General features: G+C 35.3%; 1 protein-coding gene across 8 annotated transcripts; it reads left to right on the forward strand.

Annotated features, from left to right (window-relative positions):
* Positions 1-6985: 6985 nt before the first annotated feature.
* Positions 6986-18506, forward strand: Nedd4 (E3 ubiquitin-protein ligase Nedd4). Of its 8 annotated transcripts, none has more exons than XM_011148832.3 (17): positions 6986-7196; positions 7297-7530; positions 8719-8934; positions 10557-10757; positions 10853-11013; positions 11396-11564; positions 11705-11823; positions 11913-12039; positions 13399-13548; positions 15214-15264; positions 15342-15618; positions 15735-15793; positions 15881-15946; positions 16056-16285; positions 16386-16507; positions 16620-17259; positions 17463-18506. In XM_011148832.3, the coding sequence occupies exons 3-17, from the start codon at positions 8773-8775 to the stop codon at positions 17563-17565; spliced, it is 2637 nt and encodes an 878-aa protein (XP_011147134.1). In that variant the 5' UTR covers positions 6986-7196; positions 7297-7530; positions 8719-8772; the 3' UTR covers positions 17566-18506. The 8 variants fall into 8 exon arrangements, with proteins under 8 accessions (XP_011147134.1, XP_011147135.1, XP_019699023.1 ...); XM_011148833.3 differs by having other exon boundaries at positions 6986-7191; positions 17463-17653; XM_019843464.2 differs by lacking the exon at positions 13399-13548 and having other exon boundaries at positions 6987-7196; positions 17463-17653.
* The last annotated feature ends 784 nt before the right edge of the window (positions 18507-19290 follow it).

A 19290-nucleotide genomic window follows, 5' to 3' on the forward strand; every position in this document is an offset into this window, starting at 1 on the left:
GTTTTTTAATCTAGACCCAAAATAATAAATATCCTCGTGAACCGCATTGAGCTGCGATTACGTCTTTTGGAGTTACAGGCGACGAAAACTGGAAAAGCGATAGATTCGGAAATGACGAGTCATGAAGTGATAAAGAACGAAAAATGAATGATGTTTTAGTCTAGATCCAGCATAACTAAGATTTCCATAAACCGCAACTACTCGTTATGGAGAATTTTAAGCGGTTAGATCAAGATAAATCAATGCGAAAACGAATCATTGAGCCTAAGCGTGTACATTGCTCCCTCTGTCGAGAGACGTGTGATTCACAGAATGGAGGTGGTTATCTTTGGAGTCAATTGTAGGAATCGACAATTTTCTAAATGGATAGCGTTAGTTCTAAGAATTGATCTTCCTATTAGCAAGTTAAAAGAACGCGATATCGTTATGGGGCTAATTTTGAATTTTATAATACGATGAATGTAAAATAATCTTACTCTTTAGTCGGCAACATAAAATATATCCAAGGACACTTAACAATATTTCTTCGTAGCACAATCACTTTCACTTTAATAATAATTACAGGCCTTTTTACAACACTTATCACTTTCCACTTATTTCACTTTTCACTTGTGCACTGACTCGATGAACACGTATCACTGGCGGACTAATCCCTCGTCGTCGTTCTCGTCCTCCTCGTCGTCGTTCTCGTCCTCCTCGTCGTCGTTCTCGTCCTCCTCGTCGTCGTTCTCGTCGTCCTCATCGTCCTCGTCGTTCTCGTCGTTCTCGTAGTACTCGTAGTCCTCGTCATCCTCGTCGCCGAACCTATCATGATGTTTCATTCGAATAGTCGGCCATACAATTTGAAAAGTCGGCCATGATGAAAAACGGTTACGAAGCTTGCCTGGGCATTCCCGACGATCAAGCAGACGACCGCTTCTAGCAGATATTGAACGATGCTATGGCACATACGCGTTAGATTATTCATATCTAACGATAATTCACAGATTTCGACTGAATCGGGTGAGTCGGGAACGCGAATTTCAGCAACACGAAACTCGAAATGCCGTTACGTAGCGAACGGACGAAACTTTCCTCGGTACTTCCACGACTCACTCCACAGCTATTGTATATCATTCTACTGTAATACACGCGCGAATTTCACTTTCGGCACTCCCGCTAACGACGATTGAAACGCGCGACTCAGCTATAGCGAGCCAAAATCACGAAAATTTACGGGCAACGATTCCTCGCACGACACATCACTCCGCAGCCCGCGCCATAACTGACCACGATCACAGTATACATAGTAGGGACACTCTCTGTTGGATTTGATGTAGTCAAACATGAACTATGCATATGCTATCTTGTTTCTAACCATAATTTGTAGGATTCACTTGAGACTACAAACGCTTTGAGCCGGCTATTATACGGCGTTCAAAGCATTTATAACATTTAATGATTCGTATTCTGTATGATGTAATAAAAATTTAAATAAATATATATTTAGAGACAGGAAAAGAGAGTAAAGCCAGCGGCACATCCTTCCATCTTCCGAAATGTACCAATCAGAAGGCAGTATTTTCTTGCAGCAAGCAGTCCAGCATGAAAACAAGCACCGTGTGCCGCTGGCATTAGAGAGAGCAGAAATTATAACAAAAAGTTGATCTGTTCTTTTTAGCTGCACTGCTGAACTTATTAACCAACTGAATTCGTGCAGAGAGGAAACGTGAGAGCGGCTAACACGGCGTTTTCGGCAACACCGACTTTCCCGACACCGAGAAAGGGCGCCATCTGCATATATTTTGAGAGGGGAACTACTATGTTACATCCACTTTCAAGTTTCGGCGATAAAACCTGCATGTGGTGGCAGTCCGTGCTTTCAGGCAGTTTATGTCCGTGCTACAACCATAATAGCGTAATTGACAAGCACGGTCTTGCACATTGTTACGTGTTTATAACATGAATTAACATGTTAGCATGTGCAAAAAAAAAGAATTGACATTGTGTATGATTAATATCATGAAGATCATACAAAATGTCCGGTAATTAGCTGCCAACTCGAAGTGTGAATGTAGATTGGGTTGAGACAAACATAAATGTCCCATATTGTTTTGCGAGATTCGCAATAATTATCGAGTTATTAATGACAGAAATCTGAGGAGTAGGAGATCATGAATCTTTTCCCTAGCGTGAACTAATGAAAAGTGAAAAACTTCTGTCAATTAGTGAAAAATTAAAAATTTTATACGAATTTATGAAAATCGAAACATTTCACACGACAATTGAATCGTTTAACATGGCAATTGCGTTCTGGATAATTCTTAATGAATATCAAAGGAATCCAAATGATCAAAACAATAATGTCCGTGTAGTCAGATATTACGTGACACGCAAAATCCGTTTATATAATATCCGTTTGATATAATATCCATAGAAAATGTTTCAAAATATGTATATACGTATCGGAAGTGGCCACCATAATATATGGCGATAATACATGGGCAATATGTGGCAATAATATATGGCAATAATATACGTCAACAATATATGGCAACAATATATGGCAACAATATATGGCAATAATATATGGCCATAATATATGGCAATAATTCACGGAATATATTTTTCGTTACCAAAGTCAATGCAAATTTGCGGCATGCACAATGTAATAATAAAAGAGCTCTCTGCGAGCATTGAGTCAAACGCTCACCGATGATGATGATCCGATATTGATGATGTCCCGTTGCACCCAACTAGATCCACCAATGTCCGTCCATGTTCGTGCTGCCGCTCTCCATGTCGTGCAGCATTCATCTTGCAGTGGCGTCCCACGTTGATTGCTACACTTTCGCCACACTTCCGCGAGGCCGTCGATACGCGGTATTAGAGCGGCGATATTTGCGTCAATTAACGAACGTCTTACGTCGACATCGGTGGAAACTTTTTACGCGCTGCGAAACAAACTCTGTAAACTCGATCGGCGAGGAGCAAGAACCGTGTGAAAATTTATCGATTCGTCCAACGGATTTTTACGGCGTTTTTCGCGATCGCGCCTGAAAAGTCGCGAAAATGCGGGAGTATCGATATTTACGAGAATATTCGCGAATGCATGCGAAGATTAGACAATTAGAAACCGGTCGCTCCGAGGGAGCACAAAGAGAGAGAGAGAGAGAGAGAGAGAGCGGAGCAAAATTTTCACGCATGATAGTTCCGTCACGACGAAGCTTACGTTCGCGATACTTTGGCGAAATGAGAATTTAAGCTTTCTTTGTTAGCAGCGCGGGTAAAAACGCGTAATATTGATAACCGCGGTCGCGATATTCAAAGGCACGCGAGCGAGGATACCTCAAGCTCGGCGTGCGCTGGCGCAATTTCTGCGCAATTTCTGGCGTATTATACGCTACTCAAGACAATAGGGATCGTTATGAATATTGCCAAATAATTTTACAGCCTGTTTTAAGGAAATAAAAGAAAAGTAGCCAACGGGTATCGGCATTTATGCGTATGAATATATTTTACGCGGACAATTAAATATTGTCAAATAATTGTCGTTAAATAATTCTGCGGCCCGCTTGAAAAATGAAAATAAAGCAACTGATGACGGTATCGCGTTTGTAGACACGAATATCTCTTATTCAAATGAATATCAAAAGAAAATCATTCGGTATCTTAAATCTCGTATATAATAAAGGCTATCGATCAAATAATCCCCTAATTGTTTCGAGCAATGTATTTTATCAAACGTCACAAACACACACATGCAAGAATCTATTTGCAATTTGCATTGACTCGAACGATATTTATTAGTCCCACATCCGTCATGCGGAATATTGTTTCTCTTTTCATTTCGACTCACCGAAACGACTTGCAGTCAGAGCCGGCCACGTTCCGCTTCAACTCTGTAACAAAAAATTCATATTCGCTCATCAGATTTGATCAACAAGTGCGGGCGAGTAAAAGAGTAGTTTACCCTCTGTGATCGTAATTCAAGTCGAGCCGAAAATAATATCCCAGCTAGATCGCCAAGGATCAAACAGAGGACTATAATAAATTTGTAAACTTACCTTCAAGCCGGCTCTGCTTGGCCCGAATCGGATCCTCCGATGCGGCATCCGCATCCGTCGGATTGCTGTTGCTTTCCGCAACAACTGAAACAGAAAAATAATTTTCCCGGTTGATAACCTGCGGCAGAGAGCGAATATCTTTGATCGGGACGAATCGAAAATACGAAAATATTTTGATAAAAAATTTTTATCTTTATATTTTGGTTCCAACATTGCAAATTTTAATGAGACTTGAAGCTTTCAAGAGAGCTGATTAGGAACAAGTTGCAAAGGCAAAGATCGTAAAGGGTTGAACACAGATGTGTAGCAAAACTTGTAAACTTTACCTTCCGACAGACTCTGCTTGGCCCGAACCGGATCCTCCGGTGCGGCATCCGCGTCCGCCGGATTGCTGTTGCTTTTCGCAACAACTGAAACAGAAAAATAGTTTTTCCAGTTGATAATCTGCGGTAGAGAGAGAATATCTTTGATCGAGACGAATCGAAGATACGGAAATATTTTGATATAGGATTTTTATCTTTATATTTTTGTTCCAACATTGAAAATTTAAATGAGACATGAAACTTTCAAGAGAGCTGATGAGGAACAAGTTGCAAAGGCAAAGATTGTAAAGGGTTGAACACAGATGCGTAGAAAACTTATAAACTTTACCATCCGACCGACTCTGCTTGGCCCGAACCGGATCCTCCGGTGCCGCATCCGCGTCCGCCGGACTTGCTTCCCGCAACGTCTGAAACAAAAATTTAGCGTTCCTGGTTGGTAAGCTGCGGTAGGGAAAGAATGTTTGGTCGGGATGAGTGGAGAATATTCGCTACGGTTTTTTTTCTTCATTGACATTGAAAGTCTAGATAGGACTTGGAGCTTTTGAAAGAGCTGACGAAAAAAATAACAACAAGAAGCGGAGACAACAGTTGTGTGCTCTCGAAAATACGAATGGACATTTAAATTTAGATCCCGTAACGAGAGTAAACAGGCTTGAAAGTAGCGCTGACAGAAAGTAGCGAAAACAGAAAAAGTCGCAGTTTGAGAAGCGGTATGACGTTGAATATTCTACACAAGACCGGTATACAGTCACACAGTTGGGAATTATTCAGAATGTTTGATTGAGAATATGGTGAATTAAAGATTCGCGTTAATGGACCGTTATCCGGCTCTGTCTGGATCAATATCTCTTGTATACAACAACGCAATAAATAGATAGACAGAGATTGACGAGAGTAATTGCAGATTCATAAAGTCATGATTACTACACAGAGAGAACGATTTAGTTGAATCTAACAAATGCTTATTTGGAATAGTCGAAATAAATTTTTTGATTGATCGAACAAAATTTTGTTTGACGCAACAAAAACATTTCGTTGGAACTAAGCTGCAACAAAATATTTTTGTTGTGTCAAACAAAACTTCATTCGATCAATCAAAAAATTTATTTGGACTATTCCAAATAAGCATTTGTTAGTTTCAACTAAATCGTTCTCTCTGTGTAGTCGGATCATGACGGATCGTGAATGCCGAGCGCGAAATTCCGACTTCTTATTCCCGAAAAATTCGTCAAATGTCCGCTCTCGTTATTGGAGACCTCCCGCATAATAAATGATTCCACATACCTGGAAACGTGACGTATCGCTGCCGGCGTCCTGCTTCCCGGCTGCTGGAGTCCTTCGGATTTCACTCGCTCACGCTTCTAATGCCGATACTCGCGATTCGACCGTGCGGTTAATCAACGCGATGCCGATTGAGTATCTCGAGGACCGACGAGATACATTTCTTTTAATTATACGAAACGGAAGTGACGAGCGCGTCGCGCACAGCTGCTGCTAATGGAATGAGGTCGAGTACGCGAGGTGCGCGCCTATTAATACGAAGGGCAAAAAGTGTCGTCGCTCATGAGCCGATCAACACAATCGGCGCGATGTAAACATTGCGGGCCTCGGCGGCGGTTGAAGCAAGACAGATTTGTCCTTGGATGTCTATTCTTTTCTCGAAGGTTTCGGAACGACGAGAGGAATGCGAGAAGACCTTTCAACTGTACGCGACATTGATTTACTATTTATTGATTACTGAAGATAAAGAAAATTACTCTGTCGAAATATCGGACATTTATATTTGTTTATTTATTATTTGTTAGCTTTATGTTAATTAAAGAAGAATGTGTACGATTAGAAAATGTGTTAGCAATTAATTGTACAGAGTGTCAAAGTTGTGACGCCGTTTTCGGAGAATAATTAAAGGTCACGGTAGTGTCAAAGAATGGAATTTCATCCCATGAGAATTTTGTCTCGTTCTTATTAAATGTTAGATTATCCGCTGCGGACAATAATTCTTCTACTTTTCATCTAAATTCGTTTGGCTTTTTTATATTTCGAAAATAAAAAAATATATACCAAGGTGAGATTTCACCCATGACAACATCAACGTGACTTTCTTTGATGCTTTTTTTAAAAGTTCAGATATTTCGTCGACTCGCGGGATATTTATAATCGAAGTCTCGTCGCGTTAATTAACACGTGCTCCTCCAAGCGGATCGAATGCTCACCGATGGCCACTATCAGTGAATTGAGAAGCAGGACAAAGGGAATGCGGGCAACGATCATGCGTCTCCAGACGTGTCAAATCGTTTATTATACAGGAAACTTTGATACAGCAACATGTATTCGAAGATTTAATATTTAATACGTACTTTTATTTTTTCTGCTCCTTCCCTCCTCCCTCCCGCTCTTTTTAGACCTGCGGACATAGTCTGGCATATAGATGGCAACTGTGGTAGCAGCACGGACATAAACCTCTTGAAAGTGGATGTAGCACGGACTTCCACCACATGCAGATTTTACCATCAAGACCTGAAAGTGGATGTAGCATCGTACTTCTCCTCTCAAAATGGATGCAGATGGCGTCCTTTCCCAGTGCGGAAAGTCAGTGTCGCAGAAAATGCCGTGTTGGCCGCTTTCAGGTTTCTCTCTGGTGTCGCCGAAAAGCCGAAAAGGCCGTGTTGGCCGCTCTCAGGTTCCGCTGCGGTACAGATATATATGTGTATTAAAAGCGCAAGCACGCGCGGGAAATTACAAATCTGTGCATACACTACGTCGAGTAAAGTCGGGATCACAAACTGTGTGTGGCATAACGTATAAGGCTGGGAAGACAATAGGTAGAGTAAGTTTTAAGCCTTTCGAATATAGAACACAATATAGAGAATAACATCCAAGTTAGCAGTTACACGTTTACATTTTACTAATATTTTATTATTTCACAGCAACATCGAAAATAACACCCAAAATCAAAATCACAATTATTTAACAATAACGCCAATTTGACCAAAACGCATACCATAAGTTGACAGTCACACTCAATAGACACCGAATTATTTGACAATAACATTACAAACATTACACTCAAAATGAAGGTCACCCCCAGTTATTTGAAGCTAACACCAAAAGTTACGCTCATGTATTTGATGGTAACACCGAAAATGACATCCTAAATGAAGGTAACGTTCAACTATTTCAGGGTAACACTCGAAATAACACCAATATTGATGGTAAACTTTCAACTGACACTTAAGTTGACAGTAAACACCAAAAATTTCGATTTTTCCGGTGAAGGAAGTAAAGGATGAAAAATACTCTATACTAAAAATATGATAGAAGACAAATATATGTTAAGAGAAATTAAACGCATTATTGAGTTGTACATCTTAAAATATTTTTTTAATTATACAAACACATATGCTCGTTCAAAGTTAGTTAAGCGTGTGTAATTTACGGAATGATTGTATGCTATCTGTTGCACACATGCACGCACGCACACATGCGATGATAAACGTGTGTAAATGGATTCACTGTACGTATGTACTCCTTATCACAACGACGATTTAAAGTAACTTCTTATCTCTGAAGCTTTTGCATTTTCCGCTCGCGTTAGTATTCGGGCGTGAGCCTGTTGTATACGTATTTGTTACCTTACGTGCTCATTTCCTTTCTTGCTAAAGATCGTGACGTTAAGTGCGAAAACCGGTGTTGCGATGTGAATTATGAGTGAGCTACCGAGATTAATAAGGAAACCACGTCCCGGCCATACGGATCGTATATTCCGCATCAGTTTCATTGAATTTTCATATTTGTCAAAAAGCACGCGACTACGATCTTATTTCGAATTTACGAGCCTCGTGCATTGATATAAACGTAATTGTTTCGTGGAGTTATTACACTGTTACAATTATACCTTGTGCATGTACAATAAGCTTTGTAGTCACGCGAGTATAGATTTGGTAACTAAATTATTACATAATATATTATGGCGCGTTTACAGAGAAAATGTGTGTGTTGTTATTCCGCTTGTAAGAATAAAAACATCCAGCTTATATGGTAAAAAAAAAATAATAAAACTGATACCTTTTTTACGTAACAGATTTTATATCGTCTGAAATTTTCATGTCAAAGCGTCGATTATATGGAAACATAACTTGTCGAAAACCACAATATGTTAAGGAATTGTGGTAGACTTAATAATATTTTGAAGTACACGCTCAAGTGGTATTTAAATAAGGGAAACAGGTGGGCGACGTTGTATAGAGACCACATCTCTCCAAAGGGATTTTCAATTTTTGTTGTAATATAGTTTCATGATCACGATCATGATATGCAAAAGTAAAAAAGAAATAAACTGTGATGTGCAGAGTCGATGAGTCGGAAGCCAGTAGCTTTGGAACGGTACAGAAGAAGAACGAAAGATGCCAGGCACTTTGACGTATCCAATTTACGCTGGTGTAGATCCATCTCCTCCTAGAAGACGAGCTTACACTTGGAACACACAGCATAGTTCCGACTCATGCGTGGAAGAAGTTGCGCAACTTGGTGTGCAACTTGGTCGATTGTCTTTATCGGAACCTTCGGTAAGATATTTGTACAAAAAAACTATATCAATCATCCGAGTTCAAAAATGCTCAGTTGTATCTTAGAAAGTACTAAGCGCAAGTTTTATAATCGACTTCAAACTTTGTATCTGCACAAAATACGCATCTTCCAAAAAAAGTAGATGGATTATATAGAGATTACAATAACGGAATAAAATATATCTTCGACTCTCGTCGAGATCTATCTCCAAAAGTTTCCAGCGTCGCGATTTTTATGCGAATTACGACGTGACACGTGAGAACTGTTGCGCGAGAGCACGTGGCGGGTTTCCTAATCCTTAAATAATAGTCGACAGGCTAAACTCGGTACTTTAAATCGTGTTTTGTCGCATTCGCGAAGACATAAGAGAAAGACCGTGTTAACCGAACAAAAATATTTCTCACGATTATTACTGTGTTTTTATTGTGTCGCGAGAAACATATGTGCAAATTATGTGTTGTGTTATAAGGAATTAGTATCAAATTATATATATATATATATATAAATAGATTAGAACGATTTGATAAACGCGTTGAAAGGAAATTCGGCCTTGTAAAGCTTCATTTTTAATTTCTCTATTAACGAAAAATTTCTTTTTCCCTTAATATTTAACATCTATCTGTGAAAAAGGAACGCGTCGATCTTGACAGCGAAAAATCACAGCGGCGGAGATTACGAGCGAATTAATTATATTTCATGCGATCTTGAAAATCCGTTTAATCCACGATACTAGCGAGTGCGGTCTCTCGGCGCTTTTGAATATTTAAAAGGAAGCAAGCCATCTTTGAATCGCCGTGGTATGTCACATCCGTCTCGGTCGCGCAATAGTGCTGGAGAGGGGTTAAGACAAAATAGGTTTCTTGATGGCATATAAGAAACAGTGAGCCCTGTTAAATTGCAAGAAGGGAGCGGTCGGTGATTAGTTTTACCAATCGAGCACACGTAACGTTAATGGCAGAGGAACATGTTTACGGTTACAATTCGACGGTCGGAACCGACGGCGATTCCGTACGTAGTTGCTTTGACAGTTTGACAAGTACAGGTTGGGTTCGCGACCGATAAAAGGCGCACCAACTGACGAAACGGGTGTTACGGGTGTATTTCGGACAGCTATTTATTTCGGACGTGGTTTTTTACGACACGCGGGCTCGTCGTCACAGTTCCGGGTGTGACCTGCCCGTCGAACTTGACAGCGAATCGCCCATGACACATCAAGGAAAACATAATCGTCGATGTCAATTTTATGCCACGCTCGTCGCGCTCGCCGAGGAGCAATATTTTATCTACGTTGTTAACACCTATCTTTTGAAGCATTTTTGTCCTTTGTCACTTCTTTGTTTCGATATTTGTATATTGCTATAATGAATGTTATTGGAGTAATATTGTCTAGAATTTCTTGTGTAATATAATGCAATATTCCAGAAAGACTCGTCCTCCATTATGACATTATCTCTGTTTTCTTGTTCAGATATCAGCTGTCTTCATATATACAAGTGTTTGATTCTTACTATGTGTTATTTGTCTATATCATCTTCATTGTTACATTTGATAGTAGTAGAGCATACTTATAGTATTCCATCTCTCATTCTATTAGATCTTATATAATGGTTTCACGATCTAGAGAAACGAGGCAACGAGCAAGTTGAGATTAAAAGTAATCGCTGGGCACCAACTAGCCAAGAAAGATATTTTTGGTGCGAGCGATCCCTATGTTAGAGTTGATTTGAATACGATAAATGGAGATCAAACAGTGGATTCTGCACTTACAAGAACCAAGAAGAAGACACTGAATCCAGTTTGGGAGGAGGAATTTGTATTTAGGGTAAACTTTGTGTGCTTGTATTATTCTCCTATTATTTTCTTTTTATATATATATGTATATATAAAATAATAATGACATAAATTATCTTTTTGTAGGTCAAACCAGTGGAACATAAATTGGTCTTACAAGTATTTGATGAAAATAGGTTGACAAGGGATGATTTTCTTGGCATGGTGGAATTAACATTGATTAATTTACCAAAAGAGCAAGAAGGTCGTGTTATTCCTGCTAGGTGTTATGTACTTCGTCCACGTAGGTATGTGTCTTCACTCATTCTGCTTCAAGCTATATATTCTATAATACTTCGATTTTTCATATGTTACATATCTTGATTTAATTTTTATTGTTTATATTTAATCGCTATTAGATGAGTTTATAGTATGCTCTCTTCTAATATCTTAATATTGATGAGTCATGAATATGATTCATTACAGTTGAATATCTTTATTAATTAGTTCCAATTTGTCTAATTTCCAATTTTAATAATGTTTAATCTATTATCAGTTTTAATGAAAATATATTTGAAAATGTTCAATAACATGACAGACCATTTCATTCCAATTTATTTAAATTTAATTTTTGCTTTGTATTATTTTGTTTGCGAATGCAAAATGAATAACTTATGAGGATATGGCTAGTAATCATTCCAGTCAGCGGTCCCGAGTTAAGGGAACGTTGGAAGTATATCATGCATATATTTCCGACTCGTCCACTATCGAGAATGAAGACCGAGAATTAGTATCTGACTCCGATGGGTGGGAATTAGTACAAGCGACGAATAACAGTCCGGAGGAGCAAGCTGCAGATGTATGTGCAAATAAAATAGTTATTAAATTTGTCAGTACCAAATCAATGGCAGTATTTCTTCTATTTGTGCTTATAAAACAAGAATAACGCATTTTCTCATGAATGTTCAAATATTTAAATTATTTAACATATCTATTTAGATTATGATTGTTAATGGGCCATTACCACCAGGATGGGAAGAAAGACAAGACGCAAATGGTCGTACATACTACGTCAATCATATAGCACGTTTTACACAATGGGAGCGACCAACAGAAACGTACGTAACGGTTTCTGTTGAATTTTAATTGATAATACTTTCGTTCAGAACATCTATCATGTGTCTATATAAAAATGTTCTTATAACAGGGATGCCGCAACGCAGGGTGAAAGTGTCGAGCAACGTAACTTGGATACTGCGGTTACCGAGTTTCAACGACGATTCCACATTAGCGCTGATGACGAAGGCAGACATAGAAGTTCAGTAATAACTCAGGTAAATTTGATAATATTTTTCTCTTGGTAACGATTTCAAACATTAATTTTGACACAAGTCCATACAAAATACACCTATGTTTGAAGTTGAAGAAAAACTCGACAATGAAACATATTACCTCTTTAACATACACAAATACGTAGATATAAGAATATTGAGTTATGAGTTATGAAATTGCAAACGGCTTTAATAATCATGCTTTGTTTTGAATATAATAGTTAACGCTATTCATAATATTGCTCCACTATAGTTACTAACATTATGTTACATTTATCTGTCATAGAAAATCTTCAATTCTTTATAAAATTTTCTCGTTCATTAACTTCATTTATACAATCTTTAGATTAGTCACAAATTAGAGCAAACGTAAAAGTAGTCTGTATTTTTTCAAAACGTTTCTAAATAGTTACTTCTCGCGCTTTTTTAACCAATTACGTAGTGGATAATAATAATATTCTCTGCTTTCAAATCTCCATGTTGAAAAGCACATATTTTACCATTTCTATTTATTATATTTATATCCTTGTGTAAGATGTATATGTTTATACGCACACACGCACAAAACATCTCGGTATACACAATCAATGAGGGGAAAATTGCAGCACTTTTACTCAACAAATATCAGGATGCATCCGATAGCCAAATATGAAAAAATGATGTTAGATATTAAATACGTTTTGCAATTCGTCAAGATAAAAGTGTTGTAACTTTTACTGACTGTATCTAAATAATGTTGCCATTTGTTGTTCAGTAGTGTGCATTTATAAAGGAACATTATCACTGTTTATTAAACTGTTTAAATTTCGAAATTATTTTATCACACAATGTTTCTTGTTATGTCAAGAATCTTTAGATATTTATATTAATAACGCGTTTGATTGTATGAGATCTTTTTTATGTATAAATATTTCTATTGGCGAATACGATAAATTTGGATCACTCCAAGAACGATTTCCAAGTGATTTTATAAGCTTCGTGAGAGGCTAAATAAAATTTATGTATCATCATTAATTGTTTGTGGAATAATTTAAACTCATCTTAATCAGGAAATATACAAACGTCATTTTACTATGTGTTTTTCTTAAATGTTAAATAACATTACAGTAAATAACGTAGTAAATAGGAATATATGATAAAATTACCAGATGAGTGTAACATTATATTAGAAATTTAGCATTGAATACTTTGTGATACTAACCAGATTTTAATTATTGGAAAGAAAATATATCTTTATAGATACTTAGATGGTGAAACAAAATGTTTACATACGTACATTTAAGATTATGGATTAATACATTTGTCCACACAATTTGTATGATTAGCATGCAGTATGTAGAAATTTGTGCATGTGTGTGTAAGGATGATGAGGTTCTACGCGAGGATGATGAAGATTCGGAAGCAAGAGATTGTGAGGGTGGGGATCATAGGGGTGGGGGTGTTGGGGATACTTCTTCAGAGTCCGGACGTTCTGTCGATCAACGTGGCTACCTTAGTGAATCTGAAGAACAGGTATTAACACACACAAAAATGTTGTATTCGTCTTCAGTTAAATGTAATGCTCAATATATATAACATGTATGTGTATGTAAAGTGATTATATTAAAAGCATGTTTATATCTTAGGGGAAAAGTCCAGAAATATATAGAAAGATCTAAAACATAAAATTTTATTGAACATAAATTGTTGTGAAAAGTTCTACTTTCGGTTGTAACTTTCAGAGATAGGTGATAGGGAGGGTTTGAGAAATAAGTGGATAGAGGAACAAAAAATAAATAGACAAAAAAAGTTGCTCATTTCATAATTTATTATTTATAATAACTTGTTATTATTGTTATCCATTTTGTTAATTTATGGCTAACAATGGCTAAAAATGGATAACAATGATAACAAAATTTAAGCGAAATAAAATTACGGCGTTATTTTATCGCACAATGTTTCTTGTTATGACAAGGACTTTTAGATATTTATTTTAATAACGCGTTTGGTTGTATGGGACTTTTTCTTACATATGTTTCTAATGGCGATTAGGACAAATTTGGACCACTCTAATTTGGAGGATCTACTCTAAAAGCGATCAATGATTTTATAAGCTTTATGATAAGCTAAATAAAACGTATCGTCATTAATTGCTTTTGGAATAATCTAAAAATAAAGTTTAATAAATTGTTGAATATTTTATATTTCTGATAAAAAATATTGATAAATACATAATAAGACTAGAACGTATTTTAATGATCGTAGTTCACTAGAAAATAGATATCTTGTATATTTCCAATTTGTCAGAATTTCGAGGATAAAATTTGGATAACAATATATATATATATATATATATATATATATAATATATATTTGGATAACAATATATATATATATATTTCTTTCTTTGTGTCCGATATTTTTACTCCTCAAAGTATGAACATGCAATTAAATATCAACATGAATTAACATAAGTATGTGTATGCTTGTTACAGAGTGAGTTGCATATGAAATTCTTTTCATTTCATGCATTATTTTGAACCAGTTTATCCACTTTTGATAGAGCTGAAACATTCAAATAACACAAAAACAAAACATATACATTTCAATCATTTACAACTAGCACATTTAGTTGTCATATATGTTGTACATATAACATACTGTTATTATTTATAGAAATCTATTTATATCCTAGAGTATTTTTCAAACATTTTGATTATTACTAGTATCAGATGAAATTTAGTGATATTATTGCATATTTTTCGTCTTTTCGTCTTATAATATTTAACGAAGTCTAAGCATTGTGGCAAAATGGGAACAAATGGAATATTAACAGTAAAGATATTTTATTTTTGTAGAGATTTTGATGTTTTTGCCCATTTATGTATAATGTATTACTGCTTTATTTGTCGTATGTGCCTCTTAGATATTTTCATATATTGTAAAGATTATTTTGTATTAAAAGTTGAGCATGAATTTTTCTTGTGTTTTTATCATAAACTATACTTAACAAAGCAAAAATGTAATATACGCAATGTTCTCAATTAAAATTTTACATTTAAAAGTATATTCTCTTGATATCATATGATATACGCAGCACCAGCTTGTTGTATCGATAAATATACAGATCGTTTTTATTCTGTATCTGTATCTTTTTTCTTAGAATGTAATGTGTAAACATCTTTATTATATTTACAGACTGATGATAATGTCGACAGCCCGGCTGGTTCAAGACGTTCATCAGAACAAGTATGATCAATGCATTTTTACTATATAATTTATCGACTTGTATAATTTGATTTGTTTATTTCATCGCAAAATTCCAGATTGAAAGCCCTAAACCTGTTCTCCCAATGTCTACTGATGAGGGTTTACCTCCTGGTTGGGGCATGCAAATAGCACCTAATGGCAGAGTATTTTTTATTGATCACAATGAAAGAGCAACGACCTGGGTGGATCCAAGAACAGGAAGACCAAGTTCTATACCAAATCCTATCGCATCGTCAACCATGTCAAGAAGCGATTTAGATCAGTTAGGACCGCTTCCGGAAGGATGGGAGGAAAGAGTACACACCGACGGACGTATCTTTTTTATCGATCATAGTATGTATATAGTTTCTATTCTATTGAGAATTCGAAGATTCGTAATGCATACAACTAAATAGTATTATATTTTGTAATATACATTTATATATTTTTGGCTTCTTTCTTTATTATAGATACAAGAACAACACAATGGGAAGATCCACGTCTGTCTAATCCTCAAATTGCCGGACCGGTATGACTAAAAACATTTATCACGAATCTTCTCATATTTCTTTCTAAATGATTTGATTGAAATGTTAATCAACTTTTCAAATTTTAGGCTGTACCATATTCCAGGGATTATAAGCGTAAATATGAATACTTGAAGTCTCAACTGAGAAAGCCTGTATGTAGACGTATTTATTAAATAATGATTTGATAGTGTAAACAGTAATAACACAAGTATGCTTATTATGCGTATACCTATATATAAAATCTATAAAATCTTATTACAGAATAACGTTCCTAATAAATTTGAGATTAAAGTTGGACGGAACAATATCTTGGAAGATTCATACCGTATTATAAGTTCTGTCAACAGAGTTGAAATTCTAAAGACAAAACTGTGGGTAGAATTTGAAGGTGAGGTAGGTTTAGATTATGGTGGCCTTGCAAGAGAATGGTTCTTCTTGTTGTCCAAGGAAATGTTCAATCCATATTATGGGCTTTTCGAATATTCTGCAACGTAAGTATACATAGTTTCTACATTATTGTTTATATCAGCATCCGTATTTAGCTGTTTATGGATTCAAATGCAAAACAATAAATTCTTCATAAATCCACAGAGACAATTATACTCTACAAATTAATCCTTGTTCTGGTGTGTGTAACGAAGAGCATTTGAACTACTTTAAATTCATAGGACGTATAGCAGGAATGGCTGTTTACCATGGCAAACTTTTGGATGGTAAGTCTTAGTGTCGTAAATCAAGTAAATAGGTGAGATTTATTATAAATATTATAAATAGTGTGCCATACTGATATATCCAACTTTTACATAACATAACACATTGTTTTAGCTTTCTTTATTCGACCATTTTATAAAATGATGTTGGGTAAAGCGATTGATCTGAAAGACATGGAGAGCGTTGATTCTGAATATTATAACTCTCTTCTATGGATTAAGGAGAACGATCCCAGTGAATTGGAACTAACTTTCTGTCTTGACGAAGAAAGCTTCGGCCATACTTCCCAAAGAGAGTTAAAACCCGATGGCGCTAATATTCCATTGACGGATGAAAATAAAGACGAATATATAAGTTTAGTTATACAGTGGCGGTTTGTATCTCGTGTACAGGAACAAATGAATGCCTTCTTGGAAGGATTCAATGCTCTTATACCGCCGACATTGGTTAAGATATTTGACGAGCACGAGCTGGAATTGTTAATGTGTGGCATACAGCATATTGACGTGAAAGACTGGAAGCAAAACACTTTGTACAAAGGAGATTATCATGCAAATCACCTTGTTGTACAATGGTTCTGGAGAGTCGTTTTATCATTCAGTAATGAAATGCGTTCTAGATTATTACAGTTTGTGACTGGTACATCACGTGTGCCAATGAATGGATTTAAGGAACTTTATGGCAGTAATGGACCACAATTATTCACGATTGAGAAGTGGGGTACACCGGAGAATTATCCAAGAGCTCATACTTGGTGAGTTTGCTTTGCTACTAGAATAATGTATTTTTAAAGCTTTGTTCCAATTTATATTCATTTTATATTTATTACATATATTAAAAGATTTTCATCAAACGATGATGTTTCTAATTTTTCTTCAAAATAAAAAAATGTATTATTCTATATATAGTATATAAATTTAGTATACATACATACAATGATGTAAATTATTGTTCCAGTTTTAATCGTATTGACCTTCCTCCATATACAAGTTATCAACAACTCAGGGATAAGCTAGTTAAAGCAATTGAAGGTTCTCAAGGTTTCGCTGGAGTCGACTAGCACGAAATACCTTTGTTCATGATGATATCTGTAATATAATGTATATACTATATATACATACTTATAGGTACACAGAAGAGTATATACTGTCTTAATATGATTATCTATTTAACAACTTTCTGCACTTTAATGATTTAGTTGTCTCTTAATTACAAGTGACAACACATTGAGACAATTTGAGAAAAAAAAATATGTTTGAAATTTAATATTATTGCTTAGCTTTCTTGGAAAGCTTCAATATGTCTTTCAGGATGTTACAGTCTGAAAAATATACAGTGTATTCAGTGAAAAGTATTTAAACAACGTGAAGTGCCGCTGAAATCAGATACTAACTAATCCACTTTTAGAGATATGCCATATTTTTACAATCACACTTTCGGCTTTCTTGGGAGAAGTAATTTGGCTGGTATATAACAAGGGAATGAGATATTTTATATAATATTAAGATGTAAATAATTTTGTATTATGATATTGATTTATTGATCAATTGTTCCCATTTGTTACATACATGTATCAAAGTAGTTAATATCAAAATATTATGATATATACAAATTGTTGAATCACCTGTATATGATACTAATGTTTCCAAATTATGTAATCATGTGAAAAGGAAAAATAACAATTAATGTTCAGTATAGCTTTATCAAATTTGCGTATTGAGAATATTACTCATAATTCAGAATATTCTTTTACTATTTCTTTGTGGTATTCCAAATTTTACTTCTCTCTGTTCTAGCTTTAACAACATATAAATTTTTAACTTCTCTTCCTTTTTCATTGTTTAATACTTATGCAAAGTTGTTTGTACCTTTGTTGAAGTAATCTACACGAAGGTAAAACACTTGCCATATATATATATATTTTTTACACACATACATATATAAACTGACTTATCTTCACTTATGTTGTTCCTTTTATAATTTTTTTATGATTGCTGAGTGATAAAAGACATCGAATGAAAATTGTATTATTCGGAAATGTACACAATATGCAGAAGAATGGAACAATTGTTTATTATTGATTATGTTATTAGAAGAAAAGGCAGGAGGGAAGATAAAATTAAAAGTTAATAAATTTGTATTAAGAAATATAACTTAGAAAATAAGTCGTTCTAAGGAAGTAAAACAAAATTATGCCTTATCAATATACAAAACAAACTAGGCAGGATTTAAAGGATTAATTAATTTATTCATAGGAAGAAACGATGTTGACCAACTAACGGTTCAAATTAATCAGTTACAGCTTATGTTACTTGTTGCACTCTCTCCTGGCTTGTTCTCCTAATTTATAATTTTAAAGACATTCAATGAGCTCATGTAGTCCATTGTACACAATATATATTAAATTAAGCAAAAGGTCGATTATAAAAAAATCAATTAAAATTATCTTTGAAAAAATATAATATCTTTTACATATATTCTGTCAATACAATTATAGTAATATCCAGCAGTCTTGGAAATTATGCAAACGTAACTCTTTATTTATAATTGGAGGTAACAAATCGATGTCAGATACGAATATCTATATTGTAATATATATTTGCAAAATTAACATGCATTCTAAATGCAAACGGAGTTGATATAACATTCCATCCTATTTGTACAGCTTATTTTATTGTAAACAGATACGTCCCGTTAGATAATAAATAATATGTCATGGCAGAAATTTTGTGGCCTTAAATTCCGGTTGAGACTTCTTATTTTAATAAACATCTCGTTTGTAAAT

This window comes from Harpegnathos saltator, unplaced genomic scaffold (assembly GCF_003227715.2).
Source record: "Harpegnathos saltator strain DR-91 unplaced genomic scaffold, Hsal_v8.6 scaffold280, whole genome shotgun sequence".
NCBI lineage: Eukaryota > Metazoa > Arthropoda > Insecta > Hymenoptera > Formicidae > Harpegnathos > Harpegnathos saltator.